General features: G+C 44.1%; 1 protein-coding gene across 3 annotated transcripts in view; it reads right to left on the reverse strand.

Annotated features, from left to right (window-relative positions):
* Positions 1–23,259, reverse strand: part of LOC147117492 (zinc finger protein 385D-like) — an 885,325-nt gene that overhangs the window by 745,020 nt on the left and 117,046 nt on the right. For all 3 annotated transcript variants that reach the window (XR_015078456.1, XM_085988518.1, XM_085988517.1), the window contains exon 2: positions 9,379–9,521. Coding sequence is in view for 2 of the 3 variants with exons in the window: in XM_085988518.1 (XP_085844644.1) it covers positions 9,379–9,521 (143 nt within the window). In the remaining variant the exon portion in view is untranslated. The remainder of the gene's footprint in view (positions 1–9,378; positions 9,522–23,259) is intronic.

Here is a 23,259-nt window from a genome sequence, read left to right on the forward strand (position 1 = left end):
GCAACATGACCACAATTTACATTTGGTCACTGAGCAAGGTGGAACCCACTGTTAGTTTCTGTACTTATGGATGTACAATGTAGATTATAATAAAAATACCCAACACCAGGACTAGCTGCCCTTCACAGAAGGAGCAATGTAATACAGTCAATAAAACATGACTGCAAACCTTCTCATTCCCCTAGCAACAGTGGCTCAAATTCTGAAAATTCAACTTTGTTTGTTATTCGCTGTTATTCAGTTGCAGCTAGATTACATAGGATTACATAGGATATACGGCACAGAAACAGGCCATTCGGCCCAACCAGTCCATGCCGGTGTTTATGCTCTACTCGAGCCTCCTTCCATCTTTCCTCATCCAAATCTATCAGCATAACCCACTATTCCCTTCTCCCTCATATATTTGTCCAGCCTCCCCTTAAATACATCTAAACTATTCGCTTCAACCTCTCCCTGTGGTAAGGATTTCCACAATTTCACCACTCACTGGGTAAAGAGGTTTCTTCTGAATTCCCTATTGGATTTCTTGGCAACTATCTTATATTGATGGCCCCTAGTTATGCTCCTCCCCAAAAGTGGAAACATTCTCTCTGTGTCCACTCTATCAAAAGCGTTCATAATTTTATAGATCTCTATATTAGGTCACCCCTCAGCCTTCCTTTTTCAAGAGACAAGAGACCCAGCCTGTTCATCCTTTCCTGATATGTATACCCTCGCATTTCTGGTATCGTCCTTGTAAATCTTCCCTGCACCCTCTCCAGTGCCTCTATATCCTTTTTATAATATGGTGACCAGAGTTGTACGCAGTACTCCAAGTGTGGTCTAACGATACAGGTTTAGCATAACCTCCCTATTTTTCAATTCTATCCCTCTAGAAGTAAACCCTAGTGCTTGGTTGGCATTTTAATGGCCTTGCTAACCTGTGGCGCAATTTTTAGTGATTTGTGTAATTGTACTTTGAGATGGGTTGTTCCTCTACCCCACCTAGACTCGCACCCTCCAAGCGATAAGTGACCTCCCTATTCTTCCTACCAAAATGTAATACCTCACATTTGTCTGTGTTGAACTTCATTTGACAATTATTTGCCTATTCTGCAAGTTTATTAATGTCGTCCTGTAATTTGTTGCAGTCCTCCTCAGTATTGACTATCCCCCCCAATTTAGTGTCATCCGCCAATTTAGAAATTGTGTTTTTGATTCCAAAGTTAAAATCATTAATGTAAATTGTGAACAGCAGTGGTCCCAGCACTGATCCTTGTGGAATACCACTACCCACCTTCTGCCACTGTGAATAGCTACCCTTTACTCCCACTCTCTGCTTTCTGTCTTAAAGCCAGCTAGCAATCCATTCTGCTACTTGTCCCCTGACCCTGCATTCTCTGACCTTATTCATTAGTCTTATGGGGTACCTTATCAAAGGCCTTTTGAAAATCTAGATAAATTAGATCTCTTCTTCTTCTTAGGCAGTCCCTCGGAACCGAGGATGACTTGCTTCCACGCTAAAAATTAGTTCTCAGCTGACTGATGAGTCCATTGCGGGACCTACAGTCTCTGTCACAGGTGGGGCAGACGGTAGTTGAAGTGGGGGGTGGGTGGGGTGCTTGGGTTGACGTGCACGCCTTCAGCTGTTTGCACTTGGCTTCCGCTTGCTCCCGGCGAAGAGACTCGAGGTGTTCGGCACCTTCCCGGATGCTTCTCCTCCACTTTGTGCGGTCTTGGACCAGGGATTCCCAGGTGTCGGTGGGGATGTTGCACTTTTTCAAGGCTGTTTTGAGGGTGTCCTTGAAGAATTTCCTCTACCCACCTGGGGCTCTCTTGCCGTGTCGGAGCTCCGAGTAGAGCGCTTGTTTTGGGAGTCTCGTAGCGGGCATGCGGATGATGTGACCCGTCCATCAGAGTTGATTGAGCATGGTCAAAGTTTCGATGCTGGGGATGTTGGCCTGAGCGAGAACACTGACATTGGTGCGCCTATCCTGCAATGGATTTACAGGATCTTGCGGAGGTAGCGTTCGTGTTACCTCTCCAGTGCTTTGAGGTGCCTGCTGTACATGGTCCATGTCTCTGAAGCATACAGGAGGGAGTGTATCACTACTGCTCTGTAGACCATGAGCTTGGTGCTGGGTTTGAGGTCCTGGTCTTCAAACACTCTCTTCCTCAGGTGACCGAAGGCTGCACTGGCACACTGAAGGCAGTGTTGGACTTCATCATCGACGTCTACCCTTATTGACAGTAGTCTCCCGAGGTATGGAAAGTGGTCCACGTTGTCCAAGGCCTCATCATGGATTTTGATAATCGGGGAGCAGTACTGTGTGGCAGGGGCAGGTTCGTAGAGGACCTTTGCCTTACAGATGTTTAGTGTAAGACCCATGCTCTCGTCTGCTTCGGTGAAGGTGTTGATGATGGTTTGGAGTTCGACCTCAGAGTGTGCACTGACACAAGCGTCGTCTGCATACTGTAATTCGATGACACAGGATTGGACGACCTTGGATCTGGACTGGATGTTTGTTCTGTAGATTAGCTCCACTCCAGTGGGGAGCTTACTGAGGGTGAGATGGAGCATTGCAACCAGGAAGATTGAGAAGAGCATTGGTGCGATGACACAGCCTTGCTTGACCCCGGTCCATATGTGAATTGGGTCTGTGGTGGTACCTTATCAAAGGCCTTTTGAAAATCTAGATAAATTACATCTACTGCATTACCATTGTTAAGCTGACTCGTCTATAATTCCCTGGACATGTTCTATCCCCCTTTGTAAATATCAGTATTACTTTAGCTATCCGCCAGTCCTCTGGCACTACACGTTTTTCTAATGAATTATTAAATATGTGTAGTAATGCCTCTGCTATCTCTTCCCTAGATTCTTTAAAAATGTATGGTTTTTATCCTCCTTGAGTTTGATTAGTTTATTTAATATATCCCCTTTTTTATTTTAAATGCACTTATCTCATTACTCATCTCATCATCCAATGTCATATCCACCTGTTCTATCTCCCTGGTAAATACTGAAGTGAAATAATGATTTACTATTTCTGCCATCTCCCTATCGTTACCTGTGGTATTGTCCTGTCCATCCCTTAATGGCCCTATTCCCATCCCAACCTTCCTTTTTTTTATTAATGGGCTTGTAAAATATTGTACTATTTTGTTTTATGTTCCTTGATAATTGAATTTCATAGTTCCTCTTTGCCTTCCTAATTGTTTTTTTGACTTCTCTTCTAATCCCTTTGTATTCTCTCTTATCATGCACTCCTCTGCTGTCTATATACTTAATGTATGCCACTTTCCTTACCCTCAATTGTTTCCTTATGGCTTTATTCATCCATGGAGTCTCATTAGTGTTTAGTTTGTTCTTTCCTTTTAGCAGAATATATTTTTCCTACACTCTGTTGAACAGCGTTTTAAATGTTTCCCATTGTTGTTCTATATCGTTGTTTGCCAATACTGTTGCCAATTTTATCTTCCCAAGTTCTATTCTCAGCCCCTCAAAATCTCCAATCTACTAACTTGGTTTTTGTCATTCTTACGTCCTTCTCTATTGTCATCTTAAAGCATGTTATATTATGGTCACTATTGCCTATATGTTCCCCTACTTTTACTTCTCCTATCTGCTCTAGCTCATTCCCCATAACTAGATCCAATAGCGAATCCTCCCTTGTTGGGCTTTTTACATATTGGGTTAGAAAGGAATCCTGTAGACATTGTAGGAACTCCATTCCCTTATCCTCTTTACCTACCTCTTCTGTCCAATTAATATCGGGGTAGTTGAAATCCCTCATGATTATTACTCTACGTTTTTTACAAATTTCTCTAATTTGTCTGTATAGTTCTTCTTCCACCTCCCTTCCACTATTAGGTGGTCTGTAGACTATGCCTATTAGTGTGATTGATCCTTTATTATCTTTTATCTCTATCCATATGGATTCTATTTTTGTCTTGCTGATATCTACTTCCCTTTTTTCTACTGCCATTATGTTATCCCTAATAAGTACAGCTACACCACCTCCCCCTTTTTCCCCCCTCTATCTTTTCTAAATATGTTATACCCCTGCAATGTTTAATTCCCAGTCCTGATTTTTCTGTAGCCATGTCTCAGTAATCCCTACTATGTCTGGTTCCTCCCAATGCATGATTGCTTTCAGCTCCTGTTTTATTTCGGACACTGTGTGCATTGCTGTACAGACAGTTTAACTCATTTTTAATAGAATTTCTTCTCATTTTATGTTTAACCATCTTTTTAGACTCCTGTTCTACAACTCCATTTGCTCTCTTGCCATCAATGTCCTCTCTTACTTTATTCTTTCCTATGCTCACGTTTCGTGTTTTGTTTATATTTAGGCTGTTTATGTTTCTTGTAGATCTCTCTCCCCCCTTGTTACTAGTTTAAAGCCTTTGCCACATCCCTATTTACCCTTTCCGCTAGGACACATGTCCCATCCCGGTTCAGGTGGAGCCCGTCCCATCGGTACTGCTCCTTCCTGTCCCAGAACTGGTGCCAGTGTCCCATGAAAAGGAACCCCTCTTTCCCACACCAGCCCTTTAGCCACGATTAATTCTCCTGATCTGTCTGCTTCTATGTCAATTTGCACGTGGCTCAGGCAATAACCTAGCGATTATTACCATTGAGGTCCTGCTTTTTAATTTAGAGCCTATCTCCTGAAACTTTTTCAGCAGAACCTTCTCTCTGTTCCTACCTATGTCGTTTGTTCCAACATGGACCACAACAACCGGATTTACCCCCTCCATTTCCAAGTTCCTGTCCAGCAGCTGTGAGATATCCCTTACCCTGGCACCTGGTAGACAACACACCCTTCGAGATTCTCGTTCATGGCTGCAGAGGACGCTATCTATCCCTCTAATTATAGAGTCCCCTATCACTACCACATTTCTATTCTGCTCTTCCCCCCACCTTGAACAGCCTTCTGAGCCACAGTACCTTGGTCTGCATTGTGCATAAAGCCTGCCAGTGACAAGAGCCACCGTTTTAGTGGCATATTTTCTAAACGCTTAAATTAAAGTGAGAACTGAAACATTGGCCCTGATATTCATGAGGAGGCACATTCAGAGCAGGGAGGAGGATTTCTGGATGGGAAACCCAGAAGGATGGGTTTCCCGGATGTCCTGCAGATATTGGCCCATAATTTGCGGTCCCTACGGGCGCATATGAAGTGTATACCTGCCCGTAAGGGCTGTGCAAGTTCTGGGTTTTTGTGCGTGAAGTGCATGCGTGAAGAACCGGAACTTGCGATCTGTCAAGAATCTATCAGGTCACATTGCAGGTGGCTGTCTGCCTGAACAGTCAAGGTCAGTAAATTTGCAAAATCTCATCCCAAACCTCCAACAACAAAGTTGTTGCATTTGAATGTCAGCCATGTTACAGGAACGCTTTTAAAGTTCTGCACCAATTGACTACATATCATGTCCTCCAGCAACTCGTCTCCTTGCAGCTGAACTGTTTCTGACAAGACAGGAAACAGGAGCCAGAAGCACGAAAATGGGAAACCACTATAAAAATGGAATTAGCAAGGCAGGTAATAGGTTCTTAACTGCCTGAACTACCTGTCCCACAGGTTCCAGCCAGGTCAGTTTGGGAGCGGCTGACCCGACACTCATAAAAATCGGGTGGGGGCGGGATGGAGGTGGGTTGGCAGTCTGAAGCCATTTTTTCCGATTTTCGCTGCCAACCTGCCTCCTCAGGGCTGTTAAAATCAAGCCCTGATACTCTGCTGGGTTCGGCCAGCTCCAAATCTAAGTTTACACTGCAACTAGTCTGTTGATGTGAAGTAGAAACTGCTTTGCCCTGATGCCAAAGTTGTAGTGTAAATGAACCTCAGGTTGAGGTTGAAACATACTGTTGGGGTAGAGTTTCCAATCAGATTTCCACCCCTGCCACAGTACCGAAACGGCTCTTATCAAAGTAACAAATGATTAAGCTTATCCAAAGCTCTGGTGCCCATATCCTAACTTGCACCAAGTCCCGTTCACCCAGGTGACTGTGACCGTGTTAAACTATCCCTTCTCGATCTGTCTGCAACCTTTGACACTCCATCCTCCTCCAATGCCTCTCCTCCGTCGTCCAGCTGGGTGGGACCACACTCGCCTGGTTCCATGCTTATCTATCCAATCACAGCCAGAGGATCACCTGCAATTGGTTTTTTTCCCGCTCCCACACTGTTACCTCTGGTGACCCCAGTGACCTATCCATGGCCCCCTCCTATTTCTCATCTACATTCTGCCCTGCGGCAATATCATCCGAAAACAGAATGTCAGGTTCCACATGTACACTGCCAACACCCAGCTCTACCTCACTGCCACTTCTCTCGACCCCTCCACTGTCTCTAAAATGTCAGACTGCTTGTCCAACATCCATTACTGGATGAGCAGAAATTTCCTCCAACTAAATATTGGGAAGGCCGAAGCCATTGTCTTCGGTCCCCGCCACAAACTCCGTTCCCTAGCCACTGACTCCATCCGTCTTCCTGGCAACTGTCTGAGGCTGAACCAGACTGTTCGCAACCATGATGTTGAATTTGACCCAGAGGTCAGCTTCTGACCACATATCAGCACCATCACTAAGACTACCTATTTCCACATCCGTAACATCGCCCAACCCATCTCAGATCATCTGTTGCTGAAACCCTCACCCATGCTTTTGTTACCTCTAGACTTGACTATTCCAACGCACTCCTAGCCAGCCTCCCAACTTCCACCCTCCATAAACTTAAACTCATATAAAAGTCTGCTGCCTATATCCTAACGCGCACCAAGCCCCATTCACCTATCACCTCTATGCTCGCTGACCTACATTGGCTCCCGGTTAAGCAACGTCTCAAAATTTAAAAATTCTCATTCTTGTTTTCAAATTCCTCCATGTCTTCGCCCTTCCCTATTGCTGTATCCTCCTTCAGCCCTACAAAGCTCCACGATATCTGCGCTCCTCCAATTCTTGTGCATCCCCGAATTTAATCGCTCCATCATTGGCAGCCATGCCTTCAGCTGCCAAGGCCCTTAGCTCTAGAATTCCCTCCCTAATCTTCTACACCTCTTTTTCCTCCTTTAGGACGCTCCGTAAAACCTACCTCTCATCTAACCTAATATCTCCTTATGTGGCTTGGAGTCAAATTTTGTTTGATAACGCTCCTGTGAAGGCCCTTGGGATGTTTTACTATGTTAAAGGCACTATATAAATTCAAGTTGTTGTTGTTGTTGTCCTGGCAGATATTTATCCCTCAATCAATATCACTAAATAAAACAGATTATCTGATCATTATCACATTGCTGTTTGTGGGAGCTTGCTGTGCATAAGTTGTCTGCCACGTTTCCTACATTACAACAGTGACTACACTTCAAAAGTACTTCATTGGCTGTAAAGTGTTTTCAGGCGTCCTGAGGTCATGAAAGACGCTATATGAATGCAAGTCTTTCTTTTTTCTTTCAGATTAAAGAATCATTAAATAGCAGCGCAGTGTCTGAACCAGGAAGTGTAAGTTAGAATATTTAATTCAATGACAAATTGAGTAGAGAAAGCAAAATAAAGAGAGGGAAAAAAGATGGGTTTAAGAGAGTGAGTTAAAAGATACAGAAAGAAAGGCCTAGAAATTAGGTATAGCCCCGCCAGCTCGCTTGCGCCCAGAATTTACCGCTGGGCGCGGAGCCAGTTGCGCCCGTCAGATATTCAGTTTTTGCGCCCCAAGTCGGAACCGGGCGCTATTCCAGGGTGTGCCCGCCCCCGCTTGGGGCGCTGAAACTGAATTTCAGCGCTCTAGGCGCCACTGCGCCACCCGCTGCGGAGCGGCAGGCTGCAGTACTGCAGGCCTCCTCCTTCTCTTAAGGGGGACGTGCCTGCAACGGGTAGATCGCCACTGGACAGAGCCGGCAAATGAGCCCGGCACCACGGTGAAGTGCCGGGTTCGCGGAAAGCAGCCGGCAATGCCGCGGGGGGGGGTGGAGGAGGCCGGGGAAGGAGGTGCAGCCAGGCGGCCGCCAAAAAAGCGGCCGGCCGCACCTCCACTTTAAAGCGCCCCACTAAGGCTGCAGTACCGACCCGGTCTCCGAATGTTATTAGCGACCACCACGGAAGAGGCGGCCGCTACTGAAGATGGGGGTCGGGGCGGTAGCGGGGTGGAACCGGGGCACTGCGCACACCGATGACGTCATCGGTGCCGGCGCAGCGCTACCGGCTACCGCCGCCACTACCGCAGCGCTCAATATCAGCGCTACCACCCCTACTGGCGCAAAAGCCCTCTTTGGGCGAAAACTGGGCGCAAAGCCAACTGAATTTCCAGCCCAAAATGTTTTAAAAAAATATTAACTTTTTATTTTTTTAAATCTCTAACAATAATTAAAATCTGAAGGAATGAGACTCCACACTTATAAAAGTTGTTTTTCAGTGCCAGAGAGGTTGTTTGGTAGTAATTAATACTTCTCACATCGTTGAAAATTTACTTACACTGAAATTGACAAGCCATAACCTTTACTGGTGAGTTTAGTGGGTAGCTATCATGTAAGTACCGCAACCTCATGCCCTTCCATGTGTTTCAATGCCATGTCTCTTGGTGAGGTACTGTTATAGCGAAGCTTCCAGAGGAGCAGGGCAGCTCAGATAGCAACTTTCTGATTACCATGTTTAAATGCCCATGTGCACTCACCAAAGTTGCTGTTCAATTTACTCTTTAATAATGGTGAGCGCTGATAGCCTCACCGTTACTTCTGCCAAGGGTCTGAAGTACGAGTTGATACTGTGCCCAAAATGTGGTGGGGTGGAACTATTACCAGTTTTGACAAACAGTATATGTAGATATATTGCGAATTCGGTAGCTTGCTTTAGTTCTGTCTTACAATATTTTGTAATAAAGAGCTATAGAAAGTCATTCTTACAGCTGTAATATGTTAGAAAGCATGTGGATATTTTCAAGCTGCAAAAAGATATTTTGCACTCAGGGGTCAAAGCACACAACACTATTGTTTCGTGTTTGAATGGTATGTACATAATACACATTGAGATTTCAATGCAACTTACTCTTTAGAGAACATTTTTCAGTAAAAATCAAAAAACCACACAGCAAAAAATATGCTTTTCATATAGGAAGTGACTTTGCTTTATATGCTATATCCAAACGCTAGAGAATGACTGAAAACAGGTTCTGCAACAGCGACAGTTGTACCATATGCAGCTTAAACTCAAGATGTAGCATTATCGCCAAGTATAATTAAAAACATTCTGAGAACATAAACTTCTTTACAACGGACATATTCTAAAGAACTCATCATGCACTGCATCCCTTGCTCTTTCTGAAATATTAAAGCAAGCATTGGAATATTTTCACGACCCCCTCAAAGTTAGCTCTGCTCAACAACAGAGAATAGAAACCAAGAACTCACCGCGTTAAAATTGGGGAAAAGGCTGACCGCAGCAGCAGTGTCCAGTGGGAATGGAAGAAATGGTTTAACATCCAAGGCCGGCTGCATAGCTGGGACTGGCGGCCGCATTAAGGCAGGAAGCGCGTTGCTTTGGCATGTGCCGCCTGCAGAGAAGAGACATAAGTCAACATTTACTTTGCTATGCTCATGTGTTGTGTTTTTGCATTCCGTGTCAGACTAAAGACAGCAGCCAAAACTGGAAAAAAAACTCAACAAACTGTTTCAGCAACCACTTTAAAAAGCGCACAATCTCATGCAGTTATCGACAGCGCCAGAGAATGAATAATAGCACAGACGTCCATTTCTGATTAATCCATGGACCAGAGGAAAATAAAATATTTTGGATGGTTATGCTCAGAGGAGCATAACTCATTTGAGGTATACTGACAGACAAGCTGATCTCTGCTGATAAAGCTATGCAGGCTGCTCACTACCCTGGGGTGAGTTCAAATCTGAAAGTAGGAGCGATTCCAAGTCTCTGATGATTCGACTGAAATGAGATTTTACATTCTGAGGGAAAAGTATGCAAATGAGCAGGAAATCACAATACATACTAATGAGCAGCAGTGTGTTTATATACCACTGCAAACCCGTACATTTGTTTGCTTCTTGCCACAAGGCACAGTACTACTCTCTGTCGGCTGCCAAGAATATAAAATGGTTACAGACCTAAATAACACGGTGGTTTCAATTATTTCCCAAAGTATTGTTGTTTTAATATTAATTGAAAACGAACTGAGTCAAAGGAATGGTATTAAAGAAAAATAACTGAACAAGTTAACAACATTAATTTCTGGGATGTATGCGCTGGCCTGTAAAAAAAAAAATGCTGGTCACTTTCCAGGAGATATTAACATTGAAATGTGATGGGATTTTTTTTTACCACAACACATGGCTCAGATGTGAGACAACAATTTGGCCAGCTGACTTCACTTTGCTTTTCTTTCCCTCCTTGTGATTCTGATTAGCATAAATAAAACATAATGCTTATTGCGACAGTATAACTGTATTCAGTATCACAACAATACTTGTTTCAGTCGGAACATGCATTTGTCAAAATATGTTTGCTGCATGTTCAGACACGTAGCTCGTTGAGTACCGATTGGAAGTACATTTTTGGGGGGCAGAGGGAAGAGAAGGCAGTTACATTTTTTAGAAATATTAATGCTACCAAAGAACCACCTGTTCTATTTTGAGCACAAAATGCTAGCGTCAATCACTCTGTGGTCAAGTATAAAAAAGTTTGGATGTGAGGTAAAGCTAAGTCTCTTCTGCCCAGCAACCTGCCTTAACCTCAGCACCCCTGCTGCGTACATATCACATTTCCATTTCCCACACCACACATTCTTGTGGCCTCTCTGAATAAGGCTGCCAATTAAATGTCGGTTAGTGCTGAATTATAGTCCGTTTGGTGCTGTGTACTCATGTCTATTGCAATTGGGTTGAGGCTGCCCAATCTCAATTAACTGAGAATCCTTCCAGCTGGCACAGGGAACAGACTTTGATCCATCAGTCCGAGCTGGATTTAAATTAAGATGCCAGAGGTCAAAGGGCAGTGTTCTAACCCTCTGAGTCACTCACTTCCCTATGGAAATAACATTGGAATGTTTTAATGTCTGCAATATTATAAATATTTATCTGGCATTGATATATAAAATGTTTAATTCCCTGCTAAGACTGTGAGGTTTTCATGCAATAAAATTATCTGGAATGTCAGCAGATCAGCTGGATCTTCTGATACACTTACATCTGGTCTTATCCCTACATTGCTGCTTCTGGTAAAGCTATTCGATATGCAGCTGGTAGAAGGTGCATGAGAGCAGGCCAAGGTGAGTCACCTTCTGATTTTTCCCTGTAAGGAAGGCCCTGGTAATGGATATTTTATTTTGGCACCAGTAAAAGTTGTACACTTTTGTGGACAGGGAGTAACAAGGAACACACTTTAACTTTTAGCGCCTTTCCCCTATGATGTCTGCAAAAGAAAGTTACAGAAACATCTCCATTCACTTCCAGGATCGTTTCTCAGATCAGTGAAGGCCAATGAGGGACAGGCTAAATGAAGTCTTGATCTGAGCACATTGAGTAAATCTTTTGTGACCAGGAGACTCGATAGGACAGTTTTCCATGGGGCTGCTTTTGATTCAAGTAAACAGAAAAGGCATGCCTTTCAATTGTTTTATCTTTTTAGACTTTTTTGGTAGGGAGTACTTTAGCTGAGAATTACTTGTGCCAAGAGCACAGTTTTGTTAAGTCTGTGAATTATTTAGTTAATTAAGACACAGACTAATGAGTAACAATAAAAACAGGTCTTTACTGGTTGGAGGTAGGGACTATACTGAATACAAGATTACTGCACAGTGCTTATATACCGGTGTGTTCACCCCCGGTATTACGTCTACAGCAGCCTGAGAAAGTAGTACATCTCTTAAGGTGGAACAGGCTTAAGCTCTCTTAAGGTGGAACAGGTTACATACACAACACTCCTCCCTTCTTAGCTTTATAGTCATCCCCCCCATTTAACATAACGTAATAACATATATACATATATAACTTCATGTTTAACGTAACATATCACAGATTCAGTCTCTGCGGAAAACAGTTCACAGATTCAATCTCTGTGGTGTAGTCGGTTCACGTTACTCATTCAATAGTCCTTTCATGGATTTAACAGCTTGAACTTCCGAACTGATTTGGCTCCGTTCGGAGGGACCACGTGTGTGATCTGGTAGAGGTGATAATGATTCAGATGGGTCATCTTCTGTTTTTACTTTTCCTTTTCTGCTTCTTGGAGACTCTCTGGGCTCCATTGTCAGCTGCCACAGCTGCCAGCTGCATGCGCAGTTCCTCCTTCTCTTCCTCCTGTTTCCGTCGTAGAGCCAGCTTCTCCCGATGTTCCGTAGACTTTTGGTGCTCCTCCATGATTTCTGCACTTTGGGAGTTGAAGTTACAAGCTGGGCAGGACAGGACATCGTAATATTCGGTGTCGTCCACCAGGTCATGGTAATATTCGGTGTCGTCCTGAGCTAGACCAGTGAGAGGGTCGTCTATTTCCTCCATACCCAGCTGGACGTTAGCCAGCTCTTGTTCCAAATCCAGACATCTTTCCTGAAGAGACTTCTTCATGTGTACCTCTGCATCCAGCTTTTTCTGGGCTTTCAGCAAGTCGTTTACTAGTGACCTCATTTGTGATTTTAATACTTCAACTTCCTTTGGAGATTGATTGATCGAACTATGCAATCCCTCTACTGGAGCAGCTGTTTCAGCGGTCTGTTGTTCTAAATTGACGTGAGTCAGCGTACTTTTGGCATCCAATGGCTGCTCTGTTGCAGTCGTTTCAGTCTGTGTCGTCACATCAGCCATCTCAATTACTTTTGAGAGCTCCGAACCCTTTTCCTTTGAAGATCGCAGCTCGTGTTCAAGTTTTTCCCATTTCAGAGTCTTGTCCCTCAGCATATGAAGGAGTTGGCTGACCGTTAATTCTTCTGACACCAGATCATGGCACGCACCTTCAGAACCTGAATCAGCTTTGATTCGTTCGGCCTCCTCGCGCAGATGGTTGGTGTGCTCCTGCTCCATTTTCTCCATCAGTTGCTTCTGTTGACTTTCCAGATTCTCCCACTCTGTAACAAAGAACTTTTTTATTTCATTCATCTCTTGCTCAAAACGGCGAATCATTTGTTCTAATTGCTGTTGTAGTTTGAAATGGAGTTGAGTTCGAGCCCAGTGTCCCTCAAAAATGTGCATATCAGTAGACTTGACAGACTCAGAATTCTCTGTTAAACTATGTTGTTGTTGCTCAGTGGAATTCTGTGCTGAAACTTTGTCTTTTGCACATGGGTTGGTCTTACCATCATCAGTTCTAGAGTCTGGGCTGATTATCTGCACCGAGTTCTCACTCTTTATGGCTTTTAGCGAATGCCAGTCCATATTTATGTTTCTAAACCACTCCCGGCCTAGTAGTGGTGGACCTCCCTCCGGTAGCACATATAAGTCCATTATTTGACTTCCTTCGCCCTTGTTGGCCACTGCAACCTTTATTGTCCCGATGGGGTACACTCTCTGCCCCGTGTAGGTTGTCAATATAATCTCCGTATCCTGTAGGGGAATATGTTGGAATAACCTTCTGTAATCTTTCTTATTCATGACCGACAATGCCGATCCAGTGTCCAATTCCATTTTTACTTGGACTCCTTCTATCTGAAGAGTAACCCAAATTGTCTGGAGGTCTGCACCCTTACCAACGTTGAGTACCCTTAAGCTAGCCAGTTCAATACTGCTTGCGTCTGAATCGGACTCCTGTTCGGCCACCTTGTGTACCTTTGCGTATTTCCCTTGCGGTGACTTCTTGTTGCTGGTCTTCTTCGCTGACCTGCATACTCTAGCTATATGTCCAAGCCTACCACAAGTTCTACATTCTTGGTTTTTAAACCAACACTGGTTCTGATCATGCGTTGTCTTTCCACAACGATAACATTTGCCAGAACTCACACCCAATTTGTGTGCACTGAGCTCCGGTGACCGTAGCTGCATTACTGCCGTGCCTCTCGCTGCGGCTTCGTGTGCTGCTGCCATAGTGACCGCCTTCTCAAGCGTCAGCTCATTCTCCTCGAGCAGTCGCTTTTGTGTATCCTGTTTAAATAAACCACACACAAATTTGTCTCATAGTGCATCTGCCAGTCCCGTTCCAAACTGGCAATATTTCGCTAATTTACGCAATTCCAGCAAATATTCAGCATTGCTTTCATGCTGTAGCTGCCTTCTGTCATAAAATTTAAATCGCTCCGCTAGCATCAGCGGCGTGGGGTTTAGATGATCTTTCAGGACAGTAACAATCTCATCGAACGTCTTATCCGCCGGTTCATCTGGTGATAACAGGTGTTTCAATTGCCCGTATGTCTTCGCACCCATTAAATTTAATAATGTTAGAGCTTTATCTTGGTCACGAATTTTATTGGCCTTACAATAATTTTTTACTCTTTCAACATATATGGCCCAATCTTCGAGGTCACTATCAAAGGTGCTAATATTCCCGTGTTTAGGCATTGTAGTACTTTATCAGATTTGCAATTTCTCAGATTTTTTTTTTTACTGCTATCCAAGATGGCGGCTTCCCGCTCTTGCCGTCGTCCTCCGCCCACAAAATGGCGGTTTTCCCGCGCTTGGCGGTCTTCACCCGTCCCCCGACGCCATCTCCCTTCAGCCCCCGAGTGCGGCCCTTATCTTCGCCGCGATCGCCCGAGTGCGGCCCTTATCAGCGGATGCGATCGATGGCCCGGCTGCGCCTCGCACTTGAAAGCGGCCCGGCCCTTATCAGTGCTTGCGATCGATGGCCCGGCTGCGCCTCGCACTCCAAAGCGGCCCGGCCCTTATCTGCCGATCGCTATCGCCCTGTACCTGTCTTCCCCAGCCCTGTCTTCTACTCCGGTTCACAAGCTGATGGAGGCTTCAGGGTCCTAATGCCTGTCGCTTCCAGTGGGGTGGTGCGGTTTGAAACCTCTCTTCAACCGCCGTGGAATAACTGCCGCAGGGTAAGAACCTGACTCGTCGCCAGTGTTAAGTCTGTGAATTATTTAGTTAATTAAGACACAGACTAATGAGTAACAATAAAAACAGGTCTTTACTGGTTGGAGGTAGGGACTATACTGAATACAAGATTACTGCACAGTGCTTATATACCGGTGTGTTCACCCCCGGTATTACGTCTACAGCAGCCTGAGAAAGTAGTACATCTCTTAAGGTGGAACAGGCTTAAGCTCTCTTAAGGTGGAACAGGTTACATACACAACAAGTTTCCCTTTCAATGCACTAGACTGGGCATGTTCACTAAATAGCAACTGTCTTCCTGCGCCTCCAGTCTTCTGGTCATTTATCAAAGCTATCTCTTAAAACTTCTGTGAATCCTATATTCTATCCCTTTTGTATCCTTATGGTACATTGCTAGCTTTCCTAAAAGAAAGCTAACTTCTCTGGCTCACTTTTCTTCTCCAACAACAGCCTTGGCAAAGAAAATCCCTCCATTGCTTCTTCCTGTTCTCCCACTATGACTGACATTGATTTCTATCCTAGCCATGCCTGCCATTCCTCCAGTCTCTGGACCTAAGCAAGACTATTAAAGTAATGTAAGCTGTTCTTAACTGAACTTACTCATCATTTTGAAAACTAACCCATAATAATTAATATAATTTTCAGCATGGCTATCCTACTGGTGATCTTCTGGTCAATGTCACACACCTCTGAAATGTACTTTTGAAAAAATGGGTAATTCATTTGTCATTGCCTTTGACCTCTCCAAAGCATGTAACAGGGTCTGGCACTATGAACTTCTAAACAAGTTACCAGCATATAAACGTTCACAACTTTCGCATATAAACATATAAAATTATGTTCATGGCCATTTAGTTTCTTCTCAAATCTGTAGTTGATGGCTTATCCTCTGACTCTTATTACATTAATTCTGGGGACTCTCATCAACTATAGCACAGTTTTGAGAAGAAACAAAATGACATTGAGCATAATTTTGGTGGATGCCTGAGAAGAAACAAAATGACATTGAGCATAATTTTGGTGGATGCCCTGATTTGTGCGCCTGGTTATGCGAGGCTCCACTCCAGGCATAGCTGAGTATGGATGTCTTTCTCTTTCACTGCTCCAGTGCCTTTTTATATGGCAAAGTTGTACAGCACGCAACACACAATGATCAGATTGCGAATCTTAGCAGGACTTTATTATAGGTTTCTCCCTGTCCTGGCATCTGAAATGCAGCTTCAAGATGCTTAATGTGTGTTTAGTGATAAACCTAATGATTGCATGGGCTTCATTCTATTTGCACTCTGCTGATGTTTGTGGTTGTCTGAAAAGTGTCATGAGCCAGTTCTCAAGATGGTAGCCTTGGTCAACTAGGATTGATCGTTATGGCTTGAATAATCCTGGCACTGTGGACTGCATTAAAATGGCAGCATCATCTTGGCTACCTGGGAAGTTGGTATTCACTTGCAATACCCTGTGTTGCTGATCACAGACACATTTTGATGGAATACAAGCCCTTGTTGTTCATGAAAGTATAGGAATTGTGAGCAGGAGCCTATAGGATCACATGAGTGTTGTCAATGCTACCATAGATTTTAGGGAACCCAGTCAAAAATGTGCTGCCCTACCATTCTGATGCAGGTTTTCCATGCAGCAAGTGGTGAGATTGCTTACCTTACTAAATATTGCATCAGTCACCTGCTGGTTACATATGTTAACTGCAGATTGTTTGATGTTGCTGATGTTCCCTGTGGCAGCTTGCAATGAACCAGAGGCACAACAGTTCAAGGCTGTGGTTACATTGACAGCCGCTGGCAGTGCTGTCCCTGTGGTGGAGTTTGCTTAGACACCAGTTTCCAGGAGGCGGCACAACTTTGTCACTGCTTCTTGAGTGAGCTGAGGCCTACAAAGATCATTTTCTTCACATAGGTGTGCTTCTGTCTATATACATGGGTTCATGGTGAGGGGCAGTCCATCTCAGGTGTAATCTCACTTGCCCAGGCATCCATCCTTTCCTCCTGCTCTTCTACTTCTTCCAATAGGAATCCCATTATTTTTGGTATTTGGAAGGCCCGCATTAAAAATGATACTTCCAGTAATTAAATATATTTGCCCAAATCCTTCAAAAATAACTTTGGACAAATGAGTTACCAAAATAGCCTGAAACAGAAATCTTAACTAAAATTGTAGATTTAACAATGCAAGAATCACAGAAAATTCCATGTGTGGTTACTTGCATACAATTATAATTCATTCCAATACTGTGATAAAGCCTGCTTTTATCAATAACTTTGCCTGCTGTTTTACGACACTCCCACCCCAGAAATGATTGTACGGTGCATTATGGGAAGAGTCCTGGTGACTGGGTTCTTTGCAGGTTTTCACGAGCCATCATCACCCGGTGGTGATCAGAAAATATAATATCATTTTGTACAGCAAGCACACTTCATAGATGCGGCATGTTTGCACACACAGCAAGCTTGAAATTGGGACCAATGCATTCAGGCCTGTGTGCTGCAAATTATGGCCAATCAATTCATATGAGCTAAATTGAGTGGCCATAATATGCCGTATACACCTGACTATTTTATTAACGAAATTTGCTAAAAAATAGTAATTATGCAGCACTCTATAGAACTGTCTAAGTACAAGTTATTCTATATAAACTGTTGTGCTTAGTGGTAGTATCTGAAGGCTTAAATGTGCCTTATATATTAGCTCAAATTTTACTGTGGGGTTGGGGGTCAATGAATAGCATCCTGGATAGACAAGAACAGCCTGCTGTAAAGCTCTGCCAGAAACTGGCCAAGTTGAATACCTATGTGCATATATAAAACAGGAATTCTAACAATACATTTTTCTTTATAGCTTAGACTTAAAATTATTATAAAAAGCACGTTTTGGTAACGTGATGAGGACACTATGCACCGTTAATGCAATAGCCGATGTCCATTCAGCTGAACTGCATTGGGTGCTGGCTCCTCATATTGGGCCAGTGATTCCGGTCCCAACGCGTGAGTACGGACGGGGTGCTCACGCATGGGCCCGTTGGAAGTGCCGGATTTCAGCATGCACAGCGCATGCGCGGGAAACCAGCATTTCCTCCAAGGGGTTCAGAGGTCCAACGCGTGCGCGCAGGACTCTGCATGCACGCGTTGAACTTCCTTCTTTTTGACAGGTTTGTCCGTGTGTAAGGGCCTGAACTTTTTAGAAATGTAAAAAGGAGACGTAAGGACTTGATTCTTTAAGGTAAGTGGTCTATTATTTAAAATTATAACATTTTTTCCACAGCGTTATTGTTTTTAAGGACTTTACAGTAAGGTAAGTTTATTTTTAGACCCGATTTCTTAAAAAATTATTTTTTTCAAAATTTGATTAACTGTTTAAAATAGTTTTTTAAAGTTATTTATAGTTCATTTAATTAGTGGGATGTTTTTTAAAATTTTATTTAAAGTTTAAGTAGTGTTTTGGGCGCCCGTAGTTTTCATGAGTTTGACAGTACTCACTACCAAACTCATGAATGAAGTTTCCCCTCCCCTGATTGGCTGTCCAGTGCTCACCTGATCCCAGCCGGCACATCGCACTAACTACGCCGCTGGATCAGGCAAGCACAGCGCGCCGGCAGCTGAACCGGGCCAGTGACAGGAATTCCAAGCAGTCCCAGGCTTCAGCTGTCAGCGCGCCGGGTAAGTGCACATCGGGGGCTTGCACGCGCGGCAAGCCGCCGATCCTAATTTCTGGGCCATTATCGGGTACAAAGGCCCAAGGTCTGCTCTGCATCCAGCGCTTTCTTGTGAGCTCAAAGCACTGTTGGGGCTCCAAATGCTGCAAAAACCAGGAATCAGGATCACCAAGGGCCCAGTATGTATTTTAATCAAGCCCAAGCTCCATAATCTGGTTGGAGTGCTCTAGTTGCTCAGCAAAAGTATTAAAAAAAGTTTCTTGGGTGGTCCTGACCTCACACTAGGGTCATCCAGCCTACTTTATCACTGGGCACAAATTCTGATGTTGATCGAGCATGGCCTCCTTTCCATTCCCTCAAAAAGGTCCTTCCAACTTTTAAGTGTCAGCAACCATTTATATGCGGATGGGACAGGAGATCTATGACCTTGGCGCACTCCCAACATATCATTCGCTACGCACTGGGGATGCTGCCAAATTATGGTATTACGCTGCCTGTACATTTTGGGGTCGGCCAGATACTTTGGGATGCCATAATTAATACCACATGATTGGCAATATAGGGGCCGATAATGTGGTCCCAGCGCAGCGCAGTTAGATCAGCAGCTCCAAAGTGCAGAGTGCCTCAAAGTTACGGTCCTATTAGTGCTGCACTGGTATCATGTTATATTAATTCACACACATCTGTTGTCCATTAATAAATGCTGATAACAAAAATAAAAATATAAGTCCAGTATTGCGCCAGTTCTGGTCACCACACTTTAGAAAGGATGTGAAGTCTCTTGAGCGGGTGAAGAGGGGATTTACCAGAATGGTTCCGGGATGGGGGATCTTAGCTACAAGGACATGTTGGAGAAGCTGGATTTGTTTTCATTAGAGCAAAGGAGGTTGAGGGGTGATTTGATAGAGCTGTACATGATTATGACGGGTTTGGATAAACTAGACGGGGAAAAGCTGTTCCCACTATTTGATGGTACAAGGACTAGGGGACACAGAGTTAAGGTTTTGGGCAAGAGATACAGGGGGGATGTGAGGAAAAACGTTTTTACGCAGCGAGTGGTGATGACCTGGAATGCGCTGCCAACGAGGGTGGTGGAAACAGAGAGGCCTTGCGCAGCATGACCCAGCTGGGCCCCCGGAGATCGGGAGTGCCGGCAAAACAGCCCGGCACTCAAGAAAAGTGCCGGGCTCTTGGAGCGCAGCCAGCACTCCACAGGGGAGGGGGGGTTCAGGAGGACGGGAACGGGAGCGCAGGCAGGTGATGGCAGGCGCCCAGCAACAAAAATGGCTGCCCCGCACCTCGCCCTTAAATTGCGCCTCCCCAGCAGCAGGCAGACCCCCTGACCCTGTCGGACATAGCGTCCGGCTGTAAGTCAGGGGGCACTCCCGAAGATCGTGGCCGGGGCACGAGCAGGGCGCTGCACATGGCGATGATGTCATCACCGGTGGCGCAGTGCCGGGGGGCGCTACCGGTTAGCGCCGCCACTAACCTCCCGCTGAATTTCGCGGGCGGCGTGGGCAACGCCCTCTTAGGGCGCTAACGGGAGGTGCAAAGCAACCCAATTTTTCCCGCTATGACTCTATGACAAGAACCTCGGTAAAATCCACATTAGAAATTACACAATTGCATGAAGCGAAATAGAAATGTGATCGCTGAGAAAAGGATGACAATCTTAAGCACTATATAATTCTAACACAGAGGATCCTATGATGGTTCATCCATGTAACATAATTGAGCCAATTAGTTGTGAACATCTCAGCGCTTAAGCAAACACGCTTCAATTCAGATTCTGGCATATTCCCACGGTTAGTAGGATATTTGCCAGAATAGTTGTGCTCTGTTAACAAATCACAGTCCCACAATATCATTGACATATAGAAAGCATGAACATACTGACCCAGAAGCAGCTGCTACACAGAAAGTCAGCACATTCCCTACAACATGTCCACTTGCTTTACTGAATGCAGTATGCTTACTGCAGACCTAACATTCTCTGTCAAGTAGGCCACACCATCTTGTAAGTAAATAGAAAACCACCTGCCTGGTCACCCTTATAATCTAGCTTTCATTTCACAAGTAAAACAAACTGTACAGCTTAGAGTTACGCACAGCTTAAGCAGATATTCCTCATGGGTGAAATAAAAGGCAAACTATCATGGGTTGTACTACACTGCGTGAAATTGGGTGAACTCAATCTCATGCTGTCAGTTCTGTCAATTAAAAATAAACTAGTCGTATTCCTTTTTCAAAGGATTGAAGGAATACTATGCAAAGAACTGACAAATAACACATCAACCAATGAAAAATACATCCCACTAATGCATGACTTTTGACTTCAAGAAAAACAGAACCAAAAATGAAATGCTGTTTTACAAGGTCAATCCACTTGACCAGTCTGATTCTGTAAAGGTGATTTATTAACAGGCGTAGAGTTAGATTTTAATGCTGATTCTCTGACATGAACTTATATCGGAGCAATGTTTTGTAATGTGAATACAACGCCTTGCTATGTCAAATTGTACAGTGTGTTGCCAAGCATAATTGATTTTTCTACCATGTCGCATTCAATTGCACTTTATATCATCATTAGTATCAATGCATGGTGCAAAAATAAGATTTAGCCCAAAGTGCACTGAACTTAGAACATTTAGCTCTGGAAAAGGGCCTCTCCAAACCCACAGTAGTGGATTTACAAACAGTTTTGCCAATGGAAATGTTGTTACAGTACAACCATAAATTCAACTCACTGATGGCAAACACCAATTTCCCCTCATCTTCATTTTTGCCAAATGGACGTATCCAAAGCTACCATCATAATAAAGGTTCTTGTGCAAGTTCATCTACATTGTGACCGTTGATATATCGGTATGTTTTCTTTTACCTCATCAATTGGTTAAGTCTTTGTGGTAGAAATTCATCTTAGTCGGTCGCGCAAAATGGGTGGTGCCTCATCGGCCACCTGTTATACGTTCCACCCAATACTCAGCTCCATTGAAGTCGATGCGATATCGCATGTTTTGTGCGACCGCCCGAAACGATTTTCTACCCTTTTGTGTTTCGACTTTCTAACGAGCGTTTTTTTTTTTTTACTTTTGAAACAGCTTCATTATTCACCAATCATACTTTGCAAAGCTTTTCTTGCTGGTTTCAATTTTCTCCCAATCATATTCCAGCAAAAACAGGGTTCTACAGTGACATTTTACAGGAAAACAAATTCTTCCAAGATACAAGCACCTTGATGGTTTCTTACCCACCCCACCATACGCAGCCTAAAAATAAAATGTACCATGTAGCACATAAAATTTACAAAAAATATCGCAACTCCCCTCCTCCTATACAAATAGCACAACACATTTCAGCAGGCCTCTGATCTACAGGTATGCCCATGCCACCCCCCCAATCACCACTTACCCAGCTGACACACCACTTCCAGTGTCTTAGTGTAGAAGCGTCAATGTAAAGACACAAAAAGCAATGTGCGAGAGTCAGTCTCCATTGAAAATCTACTACAATTTCTGGGAGACATCACATGATGCTTACTACCACTCACTGGAGTCATTGTTCAATGGCCCACTTACCAGAAAGAAGGGAAAGTGAAAAGAATTAAGAGTAAATAGAAACAAGTATAATAGTAAAGCACAGAAAGCAAAGGAAGAGACAAAAGAAGAGAGCACACAATAAAACAGAAGGATGACAAACAGGAGGAGAAAAGAGGAAAGTGAGAAGAATAAAGGGGAAAGAAAGAAAAGTATAAGGAGTACAGAGAGTAAAGGAGAAGTTAAGGAGAGACAGGGTGACAGAGAGAAACAGAAAAAGCAGTAAAGGTGTAAGTCTAGGGTTCTCAAAATTTCCGCACTCCTCGAAATTATAGATCAAGGGACCCTGTTCGGACAAGTTATTAAAAACAGTGTACCCAAAATGGCTTCTGTACCCTCGTGACCAAACCAACAAGATTTTAAAGCAGGGCTCTGCAGACAGGCAGGCCTGGGGATGAAATTTAAAATGCAGGAATCTGTGAGAAGGACTCTGTGGAGACAGCCAGCCAAAGTAAACACAGAATATGCATTCATTCGCCTTGAAACAAATCAAGCTAGAATGGGCCTAAAATCGTGGCCATTAGGTTTCTGCATATTTAATTGGTAACAGCTCACAGTAGCCATCAAGTCAGGATGGGGACAATTAATTTTCATCCATGACAAACAACCAGGACATCGGGGCCATTAGACCTGGAGACAACCACTCCACAAATCGTTAAAATAAATGGCTGTAATCAGTTTAAACGAGCCCGCCAAAAGTAAAACTGACCTGATTTGGCGCGCAGATAAGGAGTTGAAGAACGGGTATAATTGTAGGCCCATCAGTGGTAATCGCTCTCTTGACTCTTGGCTCTTGCCCTTAGCTCTTGCTGCTGCCTCTCGTTCTCGTGCCCTGGCCTCGTGGCGGGCTCTCTTCTCGCTCCCCGCACCGCTCAACAACCAAGGATGCCCATTACACCAGGGCCAAATGCGGGAGGAGAACGAGACCTGAGTTCAAACCCACACAGGACACACAGGCCACAAACGGGCAAATGAGACGAGACAAGACAAAGAAGAAGGTAAACTGATAAAAGCAGAGAAGGGCAGTGAAAGACGCAT

The sequence above is a fragment of the Somniosus microcephalus genome, chromosome 5, assembly GCF_052327205.1.
Source record: "Somniosus microcephalus isolate GS21.2 chromosome 5, FLI_Smic_1.0, whole genome shotgun sequence".
Classification (NCBI taxonomy): Eukaryota; Metazoa; Chordata; class Chondrichthyes; order Squaliformes; family Somniosidae; genus Somniosus; species Somniosus microcephalus.